This window comes from Mytilus galloprovincialis, chromosome 13, assembly GCF_965363235.1.
Source record: "Mytilus galloprovincialis chromosome 13, xbMytGall1.hap1.1, whole genome shotgun sequence".
NCBI classification, from domain to species: domain Eukaryota; kingdom Metazoa; phylum Mollusca; class Bivalvia; order Mytilida; family Mytilidae; genus Mytilus; species Mytilus galloprovincialis.
Window position 1 is genome coordinate 42,287,147 of NC_134850.1, and position 22,205 is coordinate 42,309,351.

Below are 22,205 nucleotides of genomic sequence, written 5' to 3' on the forward strand. Positions count from 1 at the left end.
GATAGTGCAGATGTGGCATCCGTGTACGTTGGACACATTCTTGTTTAAAGTTAAAAAAATATTCAGATTATGTAAATTAAAAAGAGAACACAGGTACATTTTACATGTGCAGTTGAAATGTTTTTAAGAATAATACTATATAACTTATATCAATGAAAACAATGGCAATCCCTTCCCTTAGAGCAATCATGTGCTCTTTGATTGATGAAGTTGAAGTCCAATCAACTTGAAACTTAGTACACATGCTTCTTATGATATGATCTTTCCAATTTAAATGCCAAATTAGATTTTTGACTCCAAAGTCCACTGAACATAGAACATGATAGTGTGAGTGGGGCATCCATGTACTATGGACACATTCTTGTTTACATTAATCTTATGGTTAATGCTATGAATTAAATTTAATTCAACTTACTTTTAAGGAATTATCATTTTTGGCTCTGATATTTTGTGTAAGATTTTCATTGATTCCTTTTTATTTTACAGCCAGCATTGTGCTTCTATTTGTACGTGGATGGTGTATTGTGGAGTAAAGTTTGCGGAATACGTGATCTGAGTACAGACACAGACCTCATCTTCCATGTATTCCCTAAAAATAATTATTTACCGCCAGTCGTTGACACTTTTAATCCTTACTCCACCAAGGCATTCTTCCGAAATGTAGTTTTGCCACCAGAACCAAGTGCATATTGCAGATATGGTGCTCCATTCAGAGGAGGAGAAAATCCAATAATCAAGTACGAAATTGGTATTGGAACTACGATATTAGGCACAGAGGCTGTTCCTTACATGGAAAAGATATCACCATGTCTCCCGTGTTATAACTTCTGCTCACGTTACAATTGTAATTCAACATGTGACGCTGAGGAACATGTGTTATACCAGTTTATGCTTGACAACTTTACTCTACCAGCTACAAAAATTGAAGATAATGAGACTAAACCGATAGATTATTATTTCACAGGTAAAAACCATACATTCCACATCTTTTTATTTATATCCCATTATAAGTTATGTTCATACTTTTATAGTAGAATATAATGCCATTTAATTGTGCAAAGGCCCAAATGACAGAAATTCAATGAACATCTTTAACCCTTATACTATGGGGGGACTGTAATATTAAAGTCTTATCAAATATACAGTTATTTGACTCAAATGGTTCTCCATACTTTTAGAGGTCAACTTTCTGACATTAATTTTGAAGTTTATTTATATTTCCTCAATCTGATTTGATTTATTGTAATGTATCTCAGGTTTAATGTTCATTTTGAGCTCAAATTTGAACTTTGTATACTGTGGATTCATTATTATTCGTTGGATACCAATTTTCGTGGGTTTCGTGGGTATAGGTGAACCACGAATTCAAATGTTCAACGAATAACATATTTTCAATAGGCTGTGCATACAGATATTAGTAAAACCACGAAATCAAATATCCACGAATATGCACGTTTTCAGCAATCCACGAAAATTGATACCCACGAAAATAAATGAATCCACAGTATTTAAATCAGACAAAACTGTGGTTTCCTTTTGGAAGAGTGTGCATCCTTTTGATGTCTGACTCACAAAGTTCAGAGACCTAAAACTTCACTAAAAAGTGCAATCTTGCGGGCATTAACTCCTGATAATATTTATTATTGAAATATGTCTATGAAATGACTACTTCTGGTTGCAGGTCCAGCTGAAGTCAAGATCAGAAATATCAAGAAATTGCAGATTTTTTTTGTGCAAATGACCTTCTTTGGACCCTGATCACTCTAACCTAAGAACTGTTGTGGTTAATGTGTTCACTGGGGTCCACTCTACATGCAGACTTAAGTTTGAAACATCTATCAGTATCCCTCTGTCTTCCAGGTCAAGAATGAGGATGGCAAATCATACAAATGGATGCTTTTTGTACCTGATGACCAACTTTGGGGCAAATGCTTTTACAAACTTCTTACAAAAGATGTCAAACCCTAAATAATCCCAAATCAGATAGAATAAATCAAGCAATCTATCAATAAGAGTAAGAAAAATTACAATGCAAACTTGATTTTTTTTTTTACCATTGAAAAAAGTGAGTTTTTTCTTATATATATATAAATGATTTATTTTTTTTAGTGAAAGCTGTGCTTAGTTCTGGTGTTACCACTGTTGTGTCTTCAGATGGATTTTACATTGACGATACACCACCAATATTTGATCCTGATGTGATGGGCGGCGATTTTTATATTGATGTAGATCAAGGGGACTTCACTCCTGTCAGATATCAGGGGTCCAACAGCACTATAAAGGCATTCTGGAGATGTTTTGATGAAGAGAGCAATGTAGTGGTTAGTTTGGCTGATATATGGCTTGATTTAGGCTCTGGCTTCCCAATCAAAACTTAAGCTGGAGTTCTGTTACCCTTTTAATATAATTTAAAATTTGTATAGCTTTTTATATATATATTGCATAGGTAAAAATATAACCTTCTCCTGCATAAGAAAATATCCCCTTTGCTCTGTGGAGCTCAGATTTCTTGAGTAATGTGAACTTGCAGTAAGACTTTTGGCTGTGAAAAAAATACAGGACTTATCTTAAAACAAGTAATGAGAAATTTATTGACCTTATCTTGTATTTCTGATCAATTTCCCCACCTATTCACATATTTTTAGGCTGGTATATATATGTGACCTATTCCAGCTGCACGTCCTATCACCTTATATAGGTAGTGTCCCTTCAACAATGAGCAAAATTCATCCTGTAAAGTCAATCACCTCAATTGTTTATCCTCCACCTGTTGAGTGTTTCAAGGATTTCATTATTGAACCGTTTTCTTTTCACTTGTTTTGTAGGAAAATTGGTGGGCCATTGGTACCACAGTTGGTGGACAAGAGTTGCAGGAATTTGAGTCTATAGGTACCAATCAATTTGGCATGAACAATACATTTGAAGACATCTTGGAACACAATACCACATACTATGTATCCCTGATCTGTGAGAATGGGGCTGGGTCGGCTGTTGGCTTCAATGATACTAAAGGTATATAACATTGCATCCAATTTTAAAATGTCTGGCAATTCAATATTTTGCCAAACAAGTTTTTAGCTTTCAGCGTACTGTTTAGTCAAAAATTATTGTATGCATTCGTAATTGTGGTTCTTAAAAAATTGGCAAAAATGTGTGATTTACTATTGTGCTTTCAGAATAGAATGCATACAGATATATTTATCAGATATCAGAATGTGAGGTCTTAGTCACTCAGTCACTTATTAAGACATTGCAATAACTTGAGGGGAATTTACAAAAAGATTTATGTTAAAATGAAGTAGGTCAACTAGAAAATGTTTAATTGTAGAAAGAAGGTCAGATACCAAAAATAACCTATTTTGAAAATAAAAAAAAGATGAAAGAAAGTTTGAAAAATTCAGACAAAAAACTAGGGGGTTGGCCTATTTCAGCATGCCTTTTTTCAGGTCTGTCTAATTAGGTCAAGTTTTGAATTTAATAAATATCCAACCTCTTTGATTTACTTTTCAGGTGTAATTGTACTTCTGGAGGCTCCAGTAGATGATGTAAATGCCACTATTCCTGGTGCTACTCAGCTATCAGAGGATGTTGTTCCAAAAGATGCTCTTCAGAGTACTGATCCAACCAAATTAGGAGTTGCATTTACACTAAGTCATGACCCCTCAGTCAATAGATATGGTAAGTAGACTATTAAACTTGATGCATAATCTGATAGAAGACAATTTCAATTTAGTATCTCACCAACATATTCAAGATTTGAATCTTTTAGAAGGATCACCAAATGTATGTTGAAGTACAATAGAAGCTGTCTAATTTATGTTCCTCCATTTGACTCAAATTCTTGTACTGTGGATTCATTTATTTTCGTGGGTACCAATTTTCGTGGTTTGAGGAAAATTTACATATTCGTGGATATTTAATTTCGAGGTTTTGGCAAAGTCTACACTCATTCCTTTAGAAAATTTGTTATTCGTTGAACATTTGAATTCGTGGTTCTCCTGTACCCATGAAATCCACGAAAATTGGTATCCAACGAATATTAATGAATCCACAGTATTTGATTTATAACATACTAACTCATATTTCAAAATTACAAAAAAGTGAAAAGAAACAATAGACTATGCATGGACTAGTTATAATGTTTCAATATTTCCTGCACATTTAAGATTAGACTACATCTAATTAACCTTAAGCAGACCTCTGAAGGCTGCCATTGGTTTTATGACTGGATGCCAACAGAAATTTAGATATTATAGGCAGAAAAGCACATAATAGTATGACTGATCTTCAGCACAATTCTGTTTTCAAACCCCTTATTTTAATTTTTCTATAGCCATGGCTTACTGAAAAATATTTCTGTACTATAATTATTTTGAAAATTTTTAGACTTGTGTTTTGGAACGGATGAAGAAAAGGATGATATTTTCCCATGTACTTGGGTAGCATATAATGTTTCCGGGACAATCATGGTTGAAGATGGATGGATAAAAATCAATGGAATGAAAATAAGGCGATTATCTGAATTAAACCCTGTGCAAGATCCAGACATGTCTGAATCAGACCGTCTCTCAAGCGCCAATAATGCCTTCAACATGGAACCAGGACGGACCGTGTTTATGATGATGAGGCTATGTAATGCAGCCATGAGATGTCTAAATAAAACAATGGGTAGTGTCATAATAACCAATGCCAACACTGATCTAGAAACATCCCTGAATGGATTGGCCATCACGATATCAGTCACCCCAAGTTCTAGTAGAAGGAAAAAGAGAGCTGTTGGAGATGATTTAGTTATTGTTACTCCAAACAGTAAGTATTAGTAAGATGTAAAAGTACAATTGTGGTTACTTTTGGGTACTATTCAAACCTTTAAAATACATGACAAGTTTAGACGTCTATCCTTTGGATTTTTTGTGCTCTTAATTTATTCCTGCATTGAAAGTACCCATAATTAGTTCTTAAAATATACAGTCTTATTCAAATCTTAAATTCCCACATAAGAGGGTTAAAATGAGGGTACCTTCATGACAAATAACATTAAAAAATTTTGTCAAATGACGCTAACGGTAATTTTTGGTGCATGACGATAAAAAACTGACTGATTTTGACAAATCATGCTAATTTTTTTCCAAAAAAATAATTGATGTCAATAATAGCTGAAAATGACAGTTTGATACCTGACGCTAAAGCGTAATCCTACCCTCATATAAGAATAACATAATATCTGAAGATTTTTACATTAAACAGATATTCTGTTCAACTAAAATGATAATATTTTGATGTCACTCGGAATGCCATTTTTCATGGCAAGTTGGAAAATAATGATTTTACAGAAGATGAAGATTGAAAATTCCCTGCTTTCTCCTACAACAAAATTAAGATATAATGTAATGTTAATTTTGAAATATTTGCTATGTTTTCATTATCGCAAAAAATTTAACAATTGTGTGTTGCAAAAATAAAAGTTGCATTGTATTTTTTAATAGCATGATTTGTATGCATCATTTTCTGAAATTGTAAAAAATTATCTTGCAATTTTGTGTATTATATAAGCATTGCACTAGTTTATGAATTTATGAGATTCAATTATGTGAGAAATTGTACATCTTTTGCCAAAGTAATCTGCATTCTGTTGGTGAAAAAGATTTTGAACATTTAAGGACCAAATTCCAATTCATAATATCTGGAACCTTTCATAGTACATGTATGTATATTTACATGTTAGAAAGTTTGCATGTACATTTTGTTATTGAAGATATTTTTAGATATCCACCACATATTATTTATTGTTTTATTTTAGATTTGACTTCTGGACACAGTACAACGTTTACAAAACTCACTCAATCTGAGTTAACAGCGTCCTATGAATCGGCAGCGTCAACAGATTTTGTACCTTACATTGTGGATCCATCTACTACAACTGATTTGGTGGATAGAACTCTGCTTGGAAGGTATAATTGTGAGATAAAAAGCAGGTGGCAATGAAAACTTCTCCACATCAAGCATCTTTTTAAATTCTTAGTTTATGTCCTTGCTTCTTTAAAAATTAAAGGATCAATATCAAGAATAGTTAATGCGTTTTCACATTCATGTAAAATTTCTCTGCCAATTTTTATAATTTCTGGTTTGACTGGACAGGGGATCAAATCCACAATTTGTAAACTCTTTCCCTCAAGGAGAGCTAGCAACCATAAGACCACTGAGGCAGTTGTAAAGATAAAAAAAGCCAGAATCATGTAATGTCAACTTTGCCTAGGGAATTTCAGCCTTAAATATAGACTAATCATTGTGACCCCACAATTAAATGCAGCATTGTTGTTATACGAATGATATACTTAGCAGTGTATTAAGTTTGAACAAACTTCAAGGTTTGTTGCCATAGAATTCATATAGATATTTTTTGTTTTAGGCTCTATGGAAGTGAATTTGCTTTTGCCTTTGTGTCTGTTGGACATGTTATGATGCCTGGCCCCATTCTGATGACCTACAGAGACGTTGCTGGACCAGGGCCACATGAGTCAGGCAATAGGACTTTATTGGCAAACTGGAATCCAGGTAAAACAAAAAATTATTTATTGTACCTTTTTACTATTGTAAATTCAAAAATTTCATTTTTGCGATTTTGTCACTTTAGACTAAAATGCGATTTTAATTTTTTGGTTAAATTGAGAAAAATCCTGTTTAATTTATATAAAGAATTTCAAAATGCGAGTTTAGATTATTGCAATTATAACCCTGTGGCATTTTTCGCAATAATGAAAACATCACAATATTTTTTTTTAATTTACAGTATCTCTTGTATTTTGAATTCATGGTTTAGGAAAAAGATGTCATATTTATGACATTTATTAGGGTCCCGCCTTTAGGCGGGTACCCTATAGTGATCAGTCTGTCCGTCCGTCCGTAACACTTTTGTGTCCGTCCGTCCGTCCGTAACACTTTTGTGTCCGTCCGCCCGTCCGTCCGTAACACTTTTGTGTCCGCTCCATATCTGGAGAACCATTATGATTTCATACTTTATACTTTACATGTTTATTAACCACCACCAGAGGGCGTGTCATGATGTATGTGCAACTTCCTAGGTCAAAGGTCAAGGTAAAAAAACTTTGGTTTCAGTTGACAACCCTGTGTCCTGTGGTGAAGATCGTGTCTGCTCTATATCTTGAGAATCGTTATGATTTCAAAGTTTATACTTGACATGTACATGAACCAACACCAGAGGGTGTGTCATAATTTATGAACGACTGCCTAGGGCAAAGTTCAAGGTCAAAAACTTTGGTTTCAGTTGACAATCTCATATCCTATGGGAAAGATCGTGTCCGCTCTATATCTTGAGAACCGTTATCATTTCAAAGTTTATACTTGACATGTTTATAAACCAACACCAAAGGGTGTGTCATAATTTATTTACAACTTCCTAGGTCAAAGGTCAAGGTCAAGGTCAAAAACTTTGATTTCAGTTGACAAACCCATGTCCTATGGTAGAGATACAATTTTTTAATGCACATTATTCACAGCGGGGCCCACAGAGATGGCTCCCATCTCAATGATATCTAGTTTGAGCTATTCTTAAAATACATTAGGCAAACATGATATGTTCTTTACTGTTTGCTTATGTTTGTTGAAATAGCATTTAGCATAATTAATTTATCATGATTTGTCTTCTTTGTAGAAATGGCATTTATCATCAACATATCATGATTAGAAGTTGTTTGTTTTTGAAACTAAAATAAATTGTATAAGTTTAAAGCCTTATTTATCCTCCTTTCTTAGTAATAGTTACAAATAGTTATATATCATATTTTTCAGTGAGACAAGTTTGGGAGGAGTCTAGCAGAACTTGTATTAATGAAACAGATACTGAAGTCTTCCATAATGACAGTACTGTCACTGTAAAGGTATTTGTTGTATTTTTATTATACCCCCGCTTTAAAAAAGGGGGGGTATACTGTTTTACCTCTGTCTGTTCTTCCGTCAGTCCGTCCGTCCCATGAATATTTTTCGTCGCATTTTTCTCAGGAACTACAATACAAGGATTTCTGAAATTTGGTTTCAGGGTTTATCTAAGTCAGCTATACCGTGTGATGCGTTTTCAGATTGATCACTTGACAACTTCCTGTTTACCGAACACTTGTATGATTTTACACATGATAGCCAAGTTGAAAATTTTCGTCACATTTTTCTCAGGAACTACAATACAAGGATTTCTGAAATTTGGTTTCAGGATTTATATAAGTAAGCTATACCGTGTGATGCATTTTCAGATTCATCACTCGACAACTTCCTGTTTACCGAACACTTGCATATTTTTACACTATTAATAATCATTTTTGACTTTTTGCTTTTTTTTATAATCATGCTTACATAGTTTGCCTCTAGTGCTGTTGAGGTACAGTAGAATGTTCCCCATGTTTGAGGTGTAAACTATATTTTTTTGCACTTTTATTAAAAAGGTTTTTTTTTTTAAAACATCTCTAAGGACAGGCTTCCTCAATGTATTACTGTTTTGGAATATTATGAAAATTGAGCAAGATTATGGATTTATCTACTCTGTGTAAAAAAAAACAAGCTTTTGAAAAGACTGTTATAAATTTTATAGTATATATATATAATGGACTGTAGGAATGTTCTTTACCATCGGTTATATTTTTGGCTACTGTTAGGGTCAATTTGGTTAAAATTTTACTGTGATTTGTCAAAATATACTTGTTGTCATTTGTCAGAGATCTCAAATTATTTGAAACATTACCACTATTTTTATTCATCAAAGTCAGTCAATTTTTTTATTGTCATGCACAAAAAAATACTGTTAATGTTATTTGACAAGAACTTTTACTTTTATTCATCATGAAGATGCCCCCATTACCACCCTCATAATGAACCTTAAAAAGCAGGAAAAATTAAAATTCTTTGTTCTTGTTTTTGAGATATCAGCAATTGAAAAATAGGTGAGAAATAATTTTATCTAGATTTTTCATACTTTTAACTTTGGTATCTTTTTTCTATTAAAACATTTGAAGGTTTAATTTTGTATACTTTCTGCTATGATTACAGGTATGCAACACCTGGAGAGCTTTAACAGAAGATGCAGTCAATGAACCATACTTTCGCCATGAAACAATGTTTTCACTGACAAATGCCAAAGCATCCATTACAAATTCAGAACCCAAACTTGCAGTACCAGATGATATCTACATGTCAGAGGATGCAGGTAGGAAAGAGAATAAAACTTTGTCACACCTTCTATAAAGATCCCATAACTGTGAATTCAGAGATTTCTGTGTGCATTTATTATTGTTATTGTGCATGTTGGACATTTTGCAAAAGTGCCAGATTGTTTATTACGTTTTTGTTAATACTTCATATACAAATAATATCAAAATTTAAAATATTTTTTTTTAAATTTTGACTAACCTTTCCTGTCACAGTTTTCACAATAATAAAACTTTGCAACAGTTTCTAAATTTATAACAGCAAACTGAGGCACACCTCTGTTGCTGGATTTTTCTCACTGCATTTAAGACCCATGGGTGGCCTTCAACTGTTATCTGCCTTTTGTTTGGGTTGTTGTCTATTTTACATATTCCCCATTTCCATTTTCAATTTTACTTACCAATCTAAATTGTTGATATCGTTTGACTAGAATATACTGTTGTGCCAAAAAGATCTTTAGATCTAAACCTTTTCTTTTATTTTAATTAGCTCACCTGGCCCAAAGGGCCAAGTGAGCTTTTCTCATCACTTGGCTTCCATCGTCCGTCGTCATTAACTTTTACTAAAATCTTCTCCTCTGAAACTACTGGGCCAAATTTAACCAAACTTGGCCACAATCATCATTGGGGTATCTAGTTTAAAAAATTTGTCCGGTGACCTGGCCAACCAACCAAGATGGCCACCATGGCTAAAAATAGAACATAGGAGTAAAATGTAGATTTTGGCTTATAACTTTGAAACCAAAGCATTTAGAGCAAATCTGACAGGGTTTATATTGTTTATTAAGTCAATATCTATCTGCCCTGAAATTTTCAGATGAATTGGACAACTGGTTGTTGGGTTGCTGCCCCTCAATTGGTAATTTTTAAAGAAATTTTGCCTTTATTGGTTATTATCTTGAATACTGTTATAGATAGAGATAAACTGTTAACAGCAATAATGTTCAGCAAAGTAAGATCTACAAATAAGTTCACATGACCAAAACGGTCAGCTGACCCCTTAAGGAGTTATTGCTCTTTATAGTCAATTTTTATTTGGTAAATTTTTACAAAACATTTTCCTCTTAACTAAAGGGCCAAGTTTATTATAGATAGAGAAAATTGTAAGCAGCATGAATATTCAATAATGTAAGATCTACAAACACATCACCATTACCAAAACACAATTTTGTCATGAATCCGTCTGTGTCCTTTGTTTAATATGCACATAGACCAAGGTGAGCCTCTAGTTTTCTCTTTTACAGCTGTATGATATGTGTATTTTTATGAACCATACAGTACTGACTGGTAGCTACTATAGTTATGTGTAATTTATATATTTTAGGTACAATACAGTACCAGTTGGAAGCGACAGATGATGAGGGAGATACGATTGAGTTCTATCTAGTTGGTAACTACACTAATTATACCATGGGGACACCTATCCTGTCTGTTGATGGAATGTAAGTTCATTTAATGATGATTTGGCAGCTTAAAATTGTAAAATACAATTCTTAAATATACCTTAACTTCTTCTATTTATATTTTTATGCCCCATTTATGGCCATTATGTTTTCTGGCTGTGTGTCCTTCCGTCCGTCTTTTACACCCCCATCAGGTTCTCCATTCAACTTGTATCACACTTATCACCAAATGCTGACATTTGAGTTTAAGAAATTAAAGATATAACATATTACAAATCTATGTGGGTCATGTAATAGACTACAAAATCTTGAAAGTAATTTTGTTTTTAAAAAAAATCAATGCTGTTGTCAAGTCCTTGTAATCTGCTGTACACTTTGTAAGAACTGTAATCTCTGCATGGTTATTCAGTATTTGATTTTATGTTTTCAATTTCTCTGCAGCCTGCTGTATACACCTTGTGAGGACTGTCAGGGTATTGAGACATTCCCAGTCATCTTACAGGAAGTACAAGATGATCCAGATATTATTCCACCAATTAATGTTACAATCTGGCTGACTGTAAATGTAACAGATATAATAGACCCACCAGTCATCTTCCTAACTTTGGTAGGAGAATCACAACTACCAGCAGATCCTACAGAACCAGTTATTGTAAGTTGTCTCCCATTAGTAACCCAGTGTGTTTACCAGGTTACTTTTCCCCTGTTTTGTTATATATGCAGATCCTACGGAATCAGTTATAGTAAGTTGTCTACCCTTAGTAACCCAGTGTGGTTACCAGGTTACTTTACAGCTTTTTTGTTATGTTACTATCAGTCTGAAATAAGGAGATATGGTTTGATTGTCAGTCATGCAAGTATAGATATAACAGATGGCAACTTATGGCTATTGGATGTGGGCTACTCATTAGTAGAAGGAAGTTACAGAAAAGAAGAAGGCTGAGCCCTTTAATTACAGGGTCTATTATGGAAAACCAGTCATTTGATAAAACTGCATAGTTCAGATGTACAAGGACTCTGTAACAAAATGTGAAATTTTATAATAATGCATGCGCAGTGCACTTGACCCTGAAGGTTAAATATTATCCTCAGTTTAAGTAAGTTGAACAATTTTCAAGTCAATACCTAGGTGACAGCTACTAAATAGAAATCCAAGTAAATGGAGAAAAGTCATTCCCTGGTGATTACTCAAGGATTTTATGTGCTCTTTTTACAATGGTCACCTATTTGAAAGGTAAGAAAGTAATTGGTGAAACTGTACACAGTATAGAACACTTCCTGAGGATATGCATTTAACCTATTCCTTAATTTAAAGAATGATTGAATTTTATCCTACATGTTCAAGGGGAGAAAAGTAAATACAATTGCAGTTTGTGGTAAATATTCACTAGTGAGGCAGAGGTTAGTTTAAACATACTGAGCTGGCAGAGGTTACCTTTTGTGTGTTGAACCACAGTTCTAGTTTAACGTTATTGTATGAAAAATTGGATTTATCAATTACAGGTTTATCTGGAACAAAAGAATGAATGGAATGAGCCTATCTGGTCCCCATCCTGGTATGCTTTGATAGGAGCTTATGATATTGAATCGGGGGATAAACCGCAGCTTAATGTTCAGGAACCAGTTAATGGAACCTTGATTATCACAGACAATACAACAATGTTGCCAACCATTGCAGATCCATGTCCAAATGTTACACAAAGAAGTGTAAGTTCATTTCAGTAGAGATTGAAAAAAAAAATGAAATTGAAATATATATTTGCCCCCAAAGATGGTCATCAGGTGCAAAAAAAGTCAATTTTGACAATTTGTCCTATTTCTTGAACTGTAGTCTGCATGTAGAGAGGACCCCACTGAACACATGTATTAACCACACCATTTCTTAGGTCAGAGTTAAACTGATCTGAGTACAGCAGTCTTAGGAAGGTCATTGGCAATAAAACTTTTTACTTCAACTATAGACCTGCAACTGGAAGCAGGTAGTCATTTCCTAGGTATATTTCAATAATAAACACAATCAGAAGTTATATACCTGGGTGTTTGCACTTTTTCCAGTTATATCCGATTTCAATTTTTCAAAGTTCTTATTTGAGCTCAAAAGGAAAATTAAACTTGAGAAACATGACAATTAATAAAGTGCAGTTGAAATATCATGCATACACATGGAAATTAATTTCATAAATTTGACTTCTAAAAGTTTTGGAGCAAAATAATGATATTTTGGGTATGATCGTAATATTACAGGCCCCACATGGCTAGGGTTTCAGCACCAAATTAAAAAAAAAAGTGATTTTCTTTTTACAGGATAATATGATGTTCCCATGTGATCTCGGCCTGTTGAAGCCAATAAATGAACATGAATGGAACTACATGAAGTTGACATATATACAGAATTATTCCTTCTCTGGCTACGATGAGGCTAAAGTTTACTTCCATGATGCTAGTGGTGCCTTATCACGTCTTGTCACCATACAGTTTACCGTGTTGGAGTCACCATGTCACAATGAAGGAGAATGCGAACGTTAGTATACCAAAATATCATTGTGAAAGAAAATTGATTTGGGCAGCTGCCAAACAGTGACTCTTATGCATATATTCATGAACTGCTCAACCAAAGCTTTTCAATTTTTAATATGTTATTGCTGATGTCAAAATGGAGGTAACATTCAATATTGACAAATTCACTTTCATAGCTGTTCAGGAGTTATGGTTCTTGAAAGATTGAAAAATGGTGTATCCAGTCATGTACATGCATTAACTCATGAACCTTTCAACCAAAGCTTTTATAATTGTAATATGTTGTCACTGTGACTGATGACAAAATGAAGATCAAATTGGATTTTGATGATTGTCAATTTTACCAATCAGGAGTTATGGTCCTTGTGATATTGAAAAATGCTATGGCACAAATAAATGTCAAAAAATCTTGTTTGCTGTCACTCTGACAGCCTCTTGTTAAACTGTAAAATGTTGCTTAGCTGGTATATAGATTGTATGAGGGATTTTTTGTTCCCCACATTTCTGACTTCTCTTTGACATCTCTTATATCCTATTTATTCATGAATGCAAATGATTTATGTTTCAGCAAAGAACAAGACTATATCCTATCCATGTGAACATTACCGTAGGGCTATTGAAAGTTTTGATATCAACTACAACTGTATATGTGCCTCTGGTTGGACTGGTATTCATTGTGAAGAGAATATCAACGAGTGTATTAGCTCCCCTTGTCAGGACCCATTTGTGTGTTATGACTACATTGACTATTATAAGTGTGCTTGTCCTGAGGATTATCCAAACTGTTTGTTGCGGCCATGGATGATTGCCTTGATCATGATAAGCTTGTTGATTATTGTCGTGATTGTATTGTTCCTTGTCTACAGATGGAAAAGACGAGAGTAAGTAAAATCTTTTTGTTAACATGAGTTGTCTCCCATTGATGATTGCCTTGATCATGATAAGCTTGTTGATTATTGTCGTGATTGTACTGTTCCTTGTCTACAGATGGAAAAGACAAGAGTAAGTAAAATCTTTTTGTTAACCTGAGTTGTCTCCCATTGATGATTGCCTTGATCATGATAAGTTTGTTGATTATTGTCGTGATTGTACTCTTCCTTGTCTACAGATGGAAAAGACCAGAGTAAGTAAAATCTTTTTGTTAACCTGAGTTGTCTCCCATTGATGATTGCCTTGATCATGATAAGCTTGTTGATTATTGTCATGATTGTACTGTTCCTTGTCTACAGATGGAAAAGACGAGAGTAAGTAAAATCTTTTTGTTAACATGAGTTGTCTCCCATTGATGATTTCCTTGATCATGATAAGCTTGTTGATTATTGTCGTGATTGTACTGTTCCTTGTCTACAGATGGAAAAGACGAGAGTAAGTAAAATCTTTTTGTTAACCTGAGTTGTCTCCCATTGATGATTGCCTTGATCATGATAAGCTTGTTGATTATTGTTGTGATTGTATTGTTCCTCGTCTACAGATGGAAAAGACGAGAGTAAGTAAAATCTTTTTGTTAATTTGAGTTGTCTCCCATTGATGATTGCCTTGATCATGATAAGCTTGTTGATTATTGTTGTGATTGTATTGTTCCTCGTCTACAGATGGAAAAGACGAGAGTAAGTAAAATCTTTTTGTTAATTTGAGTTGTCTCCAATTGATGATTGCCTTGATCATGATAAGCTTGTTGATTATTGTCCTGATTGTACTGTTCCTTGTCTACAGATGGAAAAGACGAGAGTAAGTAAAATCTTTTTGTTAACCTGAGTTGTCTCCCATTGATGATTGCCTTGATCATGATAAGCTTGTTGATTATTGTTGTGATTGTATTGTTCCTCGTCTACAGATGGAAAAGACGAGAGTAAGTAAAATCTTTTTGTTAATTTGAGTTGTCTCCAATTGATGATTGCCTTGATCATGATAAGCTTGTTGATTATTGTCCTGATTGTACTGTTCCTTGTCTACAGATGGAAAAGACGAGAGTAAGTAAAATCTTTTTGTTAACCTGAGTTGTCTCCCATTGATGATTGCCTTGATCATGATAAGCTTGTTGATTATTGTCCTGATTGTACTGTTCCTTGTCTACAGATGGAAAAGAAGGGAGTAAGTAAAATCTTTTTGTTAACATGAGTTGTCTCCCATTGATGATTTCCTTGATCATGATAAGCTTGTTGATTATTGTCATGATTGTACTGTTCCTTGTCTACAGATGGAAAAGACGAGAGTAAGTAAAATCTTTTTGTTAACATGAGTTGTCTCCCATTGATGATTTCCTTGATCATGATAAGCTTGTTGATTATTGTCGTGATTGTACTGTTCCTTGTCTACAGATGGAAAAGACGAGAGTAAGTAAAATCTTTTTGTTAACCTGAGTTGTCTCCCATTGATGATTGCCTTGATCATGATAAGCTTGTTGATTATTGTTGTGATTGTATTGTTCCTCGTCTACAGATGGAAAAGACGAGAGTAAGTAAAATCTTTTTGTTAATTTGAGTTGTCTCCCATTGATGATTGCCTTGATCGTGATAAGCTTGTTGATTATTGTTGTGATTGTATTGTTCCTCGTCTACAGATGGAAAAGACGAGAGTAAGTAAAATCTTTTTGTTAATTTGAGTTGTCTCCAATTGATGATTGCCTTGATCATGATAAGCTTGTTGATTATTGTCCTGATTGTACTGTTCCTTGTCTACAGATGGAAAAGACGAGAGTAAGTAAAATCTTTTTGTTAACCTGAGTTGTCTCCCATTGATGATTGCCTTGATCATGATAAGCTTGTTGATTATTGTTGTGATTGTATTGTTCCTCGTCTACAGATGGAAAAGACGAGAGTAAGTAAAATCTTTTTGTTAATTTGAGTTGTCTCCAATTGATGATTGCCTTGATCATGATAAGCTTGTTGATTATTGTCCTGATTGTACTGTTCCTTGTCTACAGATGGAAAAGACGAGAGTAAGTAAAATCTTTTTGTTAACCTGAGTTGTCTCCCATTGATGATTGCCTTGATCATGATAAGCTTGTTGATTATTGTCGTGATTGTACTGTTCCTTGTCTACAGATGGAAAAGACGAGAGTAAGTAAAATCTTTTTGTTAACCTGAGTTGTCTCCCATTGATGATTGCCTTGATCATGATAAGCTTGTTGATTATTGTCCTGATTGTACTGTTCCTTGTCTACAGATGGAAAAGACGAGAGTAAGTAAAATCTTTTTGTTAACCTGAGTTGTCTCCCATTGATGATTGCCTTGATCATGATAAGCTTGTTGATTATTGTTGTGATTGTATTGTTCCTTGTATACAGATGGAAAAGACGAGAGTAAGTAAAATCTTTTTGTTAATTTGAGTTGTCTCCCATTGATGATTGCCTTGATCATGATAAGCTTGTTGATTATTGTCCTGATTGTACTGTTCCTTGTCTACAGATGGAAAAGACGAGAGTAAGTAAAATCTTTTTGTTAACCTGAGTTGTCTCCCATTGATGATTGCCTTGATCATGATAAGCTTGTTGATTATTGTTGTGATTGTATTGTTCCTTGTATACAGATGGAAAAGACGAGAGTAAGTAAAATCTTTTTGTTAATTTGAGTTGTCTCCCATTGATGATTGCCTTGATCATGATAAGCTTGTTGATTATTGTCCTGATTGTATTGTTCCTTGTATACAGATGGAAAAGACGAGAGTAAGTAAAATCTTTTTGTTAATTTGAGTTGTCTCCCATTGATGATTGCCTTGATCATGATAAGCTTGTTGATTATTGTCCTGATTGTACTGTTCCTCATTTACAGATGGAAAAGAAGGGAGTAAGTAATATCTTTTTATTGATTACAGGAGTTACCTCCCATTTTAAGTTTCCTTAAAATTTGTGTAGTGATTCACATACCAGCTGTAAAGTAAGAGCGTTTGGCAAGTTGGTATGGATTTATTATTATTAGTTGAATAGTCATTTTCATGGATTTCCTGGGTATTTAAAAAATTAACCACAAATTTAAAAATGTTCAATAAAGTTCAAATTTTAGGATATAATTGTTGTATATCTGAGTGTTGAATCCGTATTTTCTGGAGCTGTATTGCCTTATCCATGATCGTCAGCCTCTTTTTGTGTTTGAATCCAAAGTAAAAGGGTGTAAATTGAAAGCTCTTTGTTTGATTTATTAATTATTCTTGTCTTTAGTTTCCCAAACCTAATTAAGTCACCTATGTTACAGAATGCAGACTTAGGGAAAAGACAGAAATTGAAATGTCCAAGAAAAAAGACAATTTTTCTTCACTAAAAAAATAATTCTCACAAAAAAAACAAAAAAATAAATGATTCCACAGAAGTTAGAAATGAGATATGATATGATAACCAATGAGATTTGATATGATAACCATTGAGATTTGATATGATAACCAATGAGGTATGATATGATAACCAATGAGATAATGAGATTTGATATAATAACCAATGAGATTTGATATGATAACCAATGAGATAATGAGATTTGATATAATAACCAATGAGATTTGATATGATAACCAATGAGATTTGATAACCAATGAGATTTGATATGATAACCAATGAGATTTGATATGATAACCATTGAGATTTGATGATAACCAATGAGATATGATATGATAACCAATGAGATAATGAGATTTGATATAATAACCAATGAGATTTGATATGATAACCAATGAGATAATGAGATTTGATATAATAACCAATGAGATAATGAGATTTGATATGATAACCAATGAGATTTGATATGATAACCATTGAGATTTGATATGATAACCAATGAGATATGATATGATAACCAATGAGATTTGATATAATAACCAATGAGATAATGAGATTTTATATGATAACCAATGAGATTTGATATGATAACCATTGAGATTTGATATGATAACCAATGAGATATGATATGATAACCAATGAGATAATAAAATTTGATATGATAACCAATGAGATAACTTTCCACCTTGAACCAAAGGACATAGATGTAAGTACCAGGTATAGGTTACAGTGTGACCAACAATAAACAAAACTCATACTGTGTAAGTACCAGGTATAGGTTACAGTGTGACCAACAATGAACAAAACTCATACTGTATAAGCTGTAAAGGGCTTTTGTATGACAAATTGTAAAACAATTTAAATGAGAGAAGAAAACAACCAAATTTATGCTAAAACTATGAACAAAAACAAATATGTCAGACAGGAATGACTGGCTCTTGACGTAGGCACACATAAGAATGAGTGGTAATACCTGTTTGTGAGAACCCATCCTCCCCTTTTTCACCTTTATTATGAGCCTGTTCCAATTCAGGAGACTGTTATCATGGTTATTCAGTGGTTGTTGTTAGTTGCTGTCTGCCATATTTTGTTCACTACTTCGCTATTTGGTCTGTATGGATAGTTGTCCCAATTACAATCATACCACATCTCCTTTTTATTATGCCCCACCTACGATAGTAGAGGGGCATTATGTTTTCTGGTCTGTGCCTCCGTTCGTTTGTTCGTCCGTTCGTTCGTTCGTCCGACTTCAGGTTAAAGTTTTTGGTCAAGGTAGTTTTTGATGAAGTTGAAGTCCAATCCACTTGAAACTTAGTACACATGTTCCCCATGATATGATCTTTCTAATTTTAATGCCAAATTATAGTTTTGACCCCAATTTCATGGTCAACTGAACATAGAAAATGAAAGTGCGAAGTTCAGGTTAAAGTTTTTGGTCAAGGTAGTTTTTTATGAAGTTAAAGTCACAACTACTTGAAACTTAGTACACATGTTCCCTATGATATGATCTTTCTAATTTTAATTCCAAATTAAAGTTTTGACCCCAATTTCACTGTCCACTGAACATGGAAAATTATAGTGAGAGTGGGGCATCCGTGTACTATGGACACATTCTTGTTTTAATGCTAAATAAGAATGACACAACAAAAAATCAATTTTTAATGTTAAAACAAAATCCTAAATACTTATGCTAACTAAAATTAATCTCTATGAAAGATTTTTAGCATATAAAATGATTTTAAAAAATTGTACTTTCAGTAGCCACATACCTTGGGTTCAGAAGTACATCTTATGCCAGAGTGATGACAAAAACAACTCATTTGGATCCACAGACTCGTTTGAAGATTATATGGATGATGATTCAGATGGTGGATTACCCAATAGAAACCCCATATTTGGTAGGTGTATCATTCATATTGTTATATCAATATATAAAAATATGAACTTTTTACAAAACTATAAATTTTCTAAATACTATAATGGATTTTCTACCCAATGAAAAGATGACCTATGTATAATAGATATCTTTGGCAAAACGTTGGAATTCTGTATTTTGCCTTTTACTTTATTCCTAGCATCACTGATAAGTCTTTTGTAGACATAATAAAGGTGGTTCTTTGATAAGTTTTTTTTTATACTTATATGTGCAACTTATAGGTGTCTGTATCAGTTATATTTAATGTAAACAAATAGTATTAGCAAAAAACATTTGATGGTAGGTTAAAAATTTATACATTAAAGTTCTTTGAACCTTTTTAAAAAACTAATGAATTTGATTTTCAAAAGCATGATATGCATATGCTACTCCGAGTTGGCCTAGGCCTTATATGTCATATTGAAGATTTTAAATCATGGACATCGTTTTTGTTGATTCCAAATTGTTTTATCACTATTAACTAATTACTTTCACTCAAACTCTATAAAGTTTGTTTCATATCTGTTTATAACATTATGTGATTTTAATAGAATGTGTTATTACCTCACTGTCCTGAAAGGTTTTTAAATACACACGATATTTCAGAAAATTTTAGCAGACAAAAAAATCATATCATTGAGAACCATCTTATGACATAAATAGTTAGTTACTTAGAAATACCTATTTAATAACAAACAAAGAAAAATATTCTTTATATTCAAGTTTTGTTTGTTTAGGTTTTTTTTACAGGGGGGGTTACATGTATACAAAACTTCTGATGTCCACAATATTAGATAAACAGGGAAATTAAGAATATCATTCAGCAAAATATTGACTTTTTTACCTTTTTTTGAATGAGGTATTTATTTATAGATAACAACACTCAATAGAATTAAATACCATTTATAATAAGCTTGTACGTAGTAGATATAACAGTTTACCTGTACAGAGTTGTCGTTACTGTACTGACATATTTGTGTACACAATTCTGACTAAAATCAATAATACAGCTTATAAGAAGTGTTTTTGATAAAAGTCCACTGATCGATTTTATTATTACCATATAACCTTTAAAAAAATATCTATGATTTCATGTAATTACTGTTCTTTACAAAACAGATGCAATCTTTAAATTTGTATCTGACACCTCATGTATTGTAATAGTTTGCTCAATGAAATGTTTAAAATCTCTGTTGTCTAGCATACTTACCTGGTACAGGGAGCACCGTGATCAAAAAGGCGGTCTCCCCAGGTCGAGGCCTTTCCATTGCACTTCGGATAGGCTGAAGCTTGCGAATGCCCCAAATGTGGGCATCTCGGGTACGTAATTTTTTAGTGTGGGGGACTGCGTTCGCGCTAACCCCCGAATAATCAAATTAAAATAAAGACCTTTGCCATTAAAGCTATGCAGAACCCTCACTATTTGTTCAAAGTTTATTTTATTTTGTATTTTGCTAAACTATCAATTTCCCTGAAAAAAATCAATGATTTTAATTTAATTTTTTTGTTCAAAGTTTATTTTATTTTGTATTTTGCTAAACTATCAATTTCCCTGAAAAAAATCAATGATTTTAATTTAATTTTCATATTTAAACATACTGAATATTGTTTTTTTTTGGGGGGGTCTGCATTTGATTTTCGCTTTGTTCACGGCACCTATCGAAACCCGAAAATTTAACTGGTGTAAATTTCCCTGCCTATTTCTAGTTTTCATCTGTTCTTTAAAACATTTCCTTGATAAAACAGCTTATTATCGAGTTTACATTAAATTGTCAACTGACCCCTTAAGGAGTTATTGCCCTATATAGTAAATGTTTAACAATATGTTGTAAATTATTGTAATTTTACAAAAATTTCTCCTCTGAAACTATTGACACAAATTAAACCAATCTTGGCCACATTATTGGTTCATGCGAATAAAGTTTGAGTTTTTTCCATTTGAACAGAAGTGGTTTAACTAAGAAATTTTCATCAAAAATTAAATTCTTGGGGTTCTTTGATATGCTGATTCTAGCAATGTACCTAGATTTTGGACCATTTTAGGTAAATGTTCAATTTCAAATTTTTCAGTTCTTTGACCACATTTATTTCGTGTCACAAACCCATGCTGTAACAAATATTCAATCCCAATTCAAATTCAGAGATGTTTTAAGCTTAAATGTTGTGACCATTCTTGATCAACTGTTCAGGAATTTAACTCTGCAGGAAAATCTGGTTTGCTGTCACTCTGACAGCCTCTTGTTAACCTTATTTAACTTGATTTCCCAAACCACACTAGATACAGATGAGTGACACAGGCTCTTGAGAGACTCTAGTCAGTGGAAAGTAAAAAAAAAAAAAAACTCTGCCAGAATTTAAGTTTTTTTGTTTCTTAAAAATCTTTGTAAAACATTGAACCTTTTTGTGTTATATCTCATCCATATACATAACTTTACTGCAACTGCAAAAAATGTTTTTGTTGTACAAAAAATTATCAGATTTGTTTCTTTTTTATTTACAGATTTTATAGATCCAGATCAAATCTCAGATGACATGGTAAGACATTTTTTTTAATTTGAGTTTTTAACATCAACTATCAATGGATTAACTAAAGACATAAGATAATAAGTATAAAGGAAGAGTAATATGAAATACAGGTTGATGAGATCTGTTCTTCATTTTAGCATAGAAAAATCGTTTGTCAATTTTTTGGGCTTAAAATTACTATTTGTTTCTTTTTTTTAACATTTCTTGCAGATTAACAATAATTTACAAAGATAAATTAGAAATTTGTACTTTAGATATGCTTTAATGGTTTTTCATTCAACTTTCACAAGCTATTGAGAATGGTAGAGAGATGATCAGTATAAAATTTTATGAATTACAATTAAATCATTCTAGAGTAATAGGACTCA

At 33.0% G+C, this 22,205-nt stretch overlaps 1 protein-coding gene and 1 non-coding gene across 2 annotated transcripts in view; both read left to right on the plus strand.

Annotated features, from left to right (window-relative positions):
- LOC143056999 (uncharacterized) overlaps positions 1-22,205 on the plus strand; it is a 129,106-nt gene that overhangs the window by 105,202 nt on the left and 1,699 nt on the right. Inside the window, exons 72-87 of the mRNA XM_076230225.1 lie at positions 487-964; positions 2,110-2,321; positions 2,826-3,012; positions 3,511-3,678; positions 4,387-4,809; positions 5,801-5,951; positions 6,410-6,555; positions 7,810-7,898; positions 9,055-9,211; positions 10,537-10,654; positions 11,057-11,267; positions 12,119-12,322; positions 12,920-13,136; positions 13,701-14,013; positions 19,155-19,294; positions 21,812-21,846. Coding sequence (XP_076086340.1) covers positions 487-964; positions 2,110-2,321; positions 2,826-3,012; positions 3,511-3,678; positions 4,387-4,809; positions 5,801-5,951; positions 6,410-6,555; positions 7,810-7,898; positions 9,055-9,211; positions 10,537-10,654; positions 11,057-11,267; positions 12,119-12,322; positions 12,920-13,136; positions 13,701-14,013; positions 19,155-19,294; positions 21,812-21,846 — 3,249 coding nt within the window. The remainder of the gene's footprint in view (positions 1-486; positions 965-2,109; positions 2,322-2,825; positions 3,013-3,510; positions 3,679-4,386; positions 4,810-5,800; positions 5,952-6,409; positions 6,556-7,809; positions 7,899-9,054; positions 9,212-10,536; positions 10,655-11,056; positions 11,268-12,118; positions 12,323-12,919; positions 13,137-13,700; positions 14,014-19,154; positions 19,295-21,811; positions 21,847-22,205) is intronic.
- Positions 20,514-20,677, plus strand: LOC143057959 (U1 spliceosomal RNA). Its single transcript, XR_012972883.1, has one exon. It is a non-coding gene; the product is annotated as a U1 spliceosomal RNA (small nuclear RNA).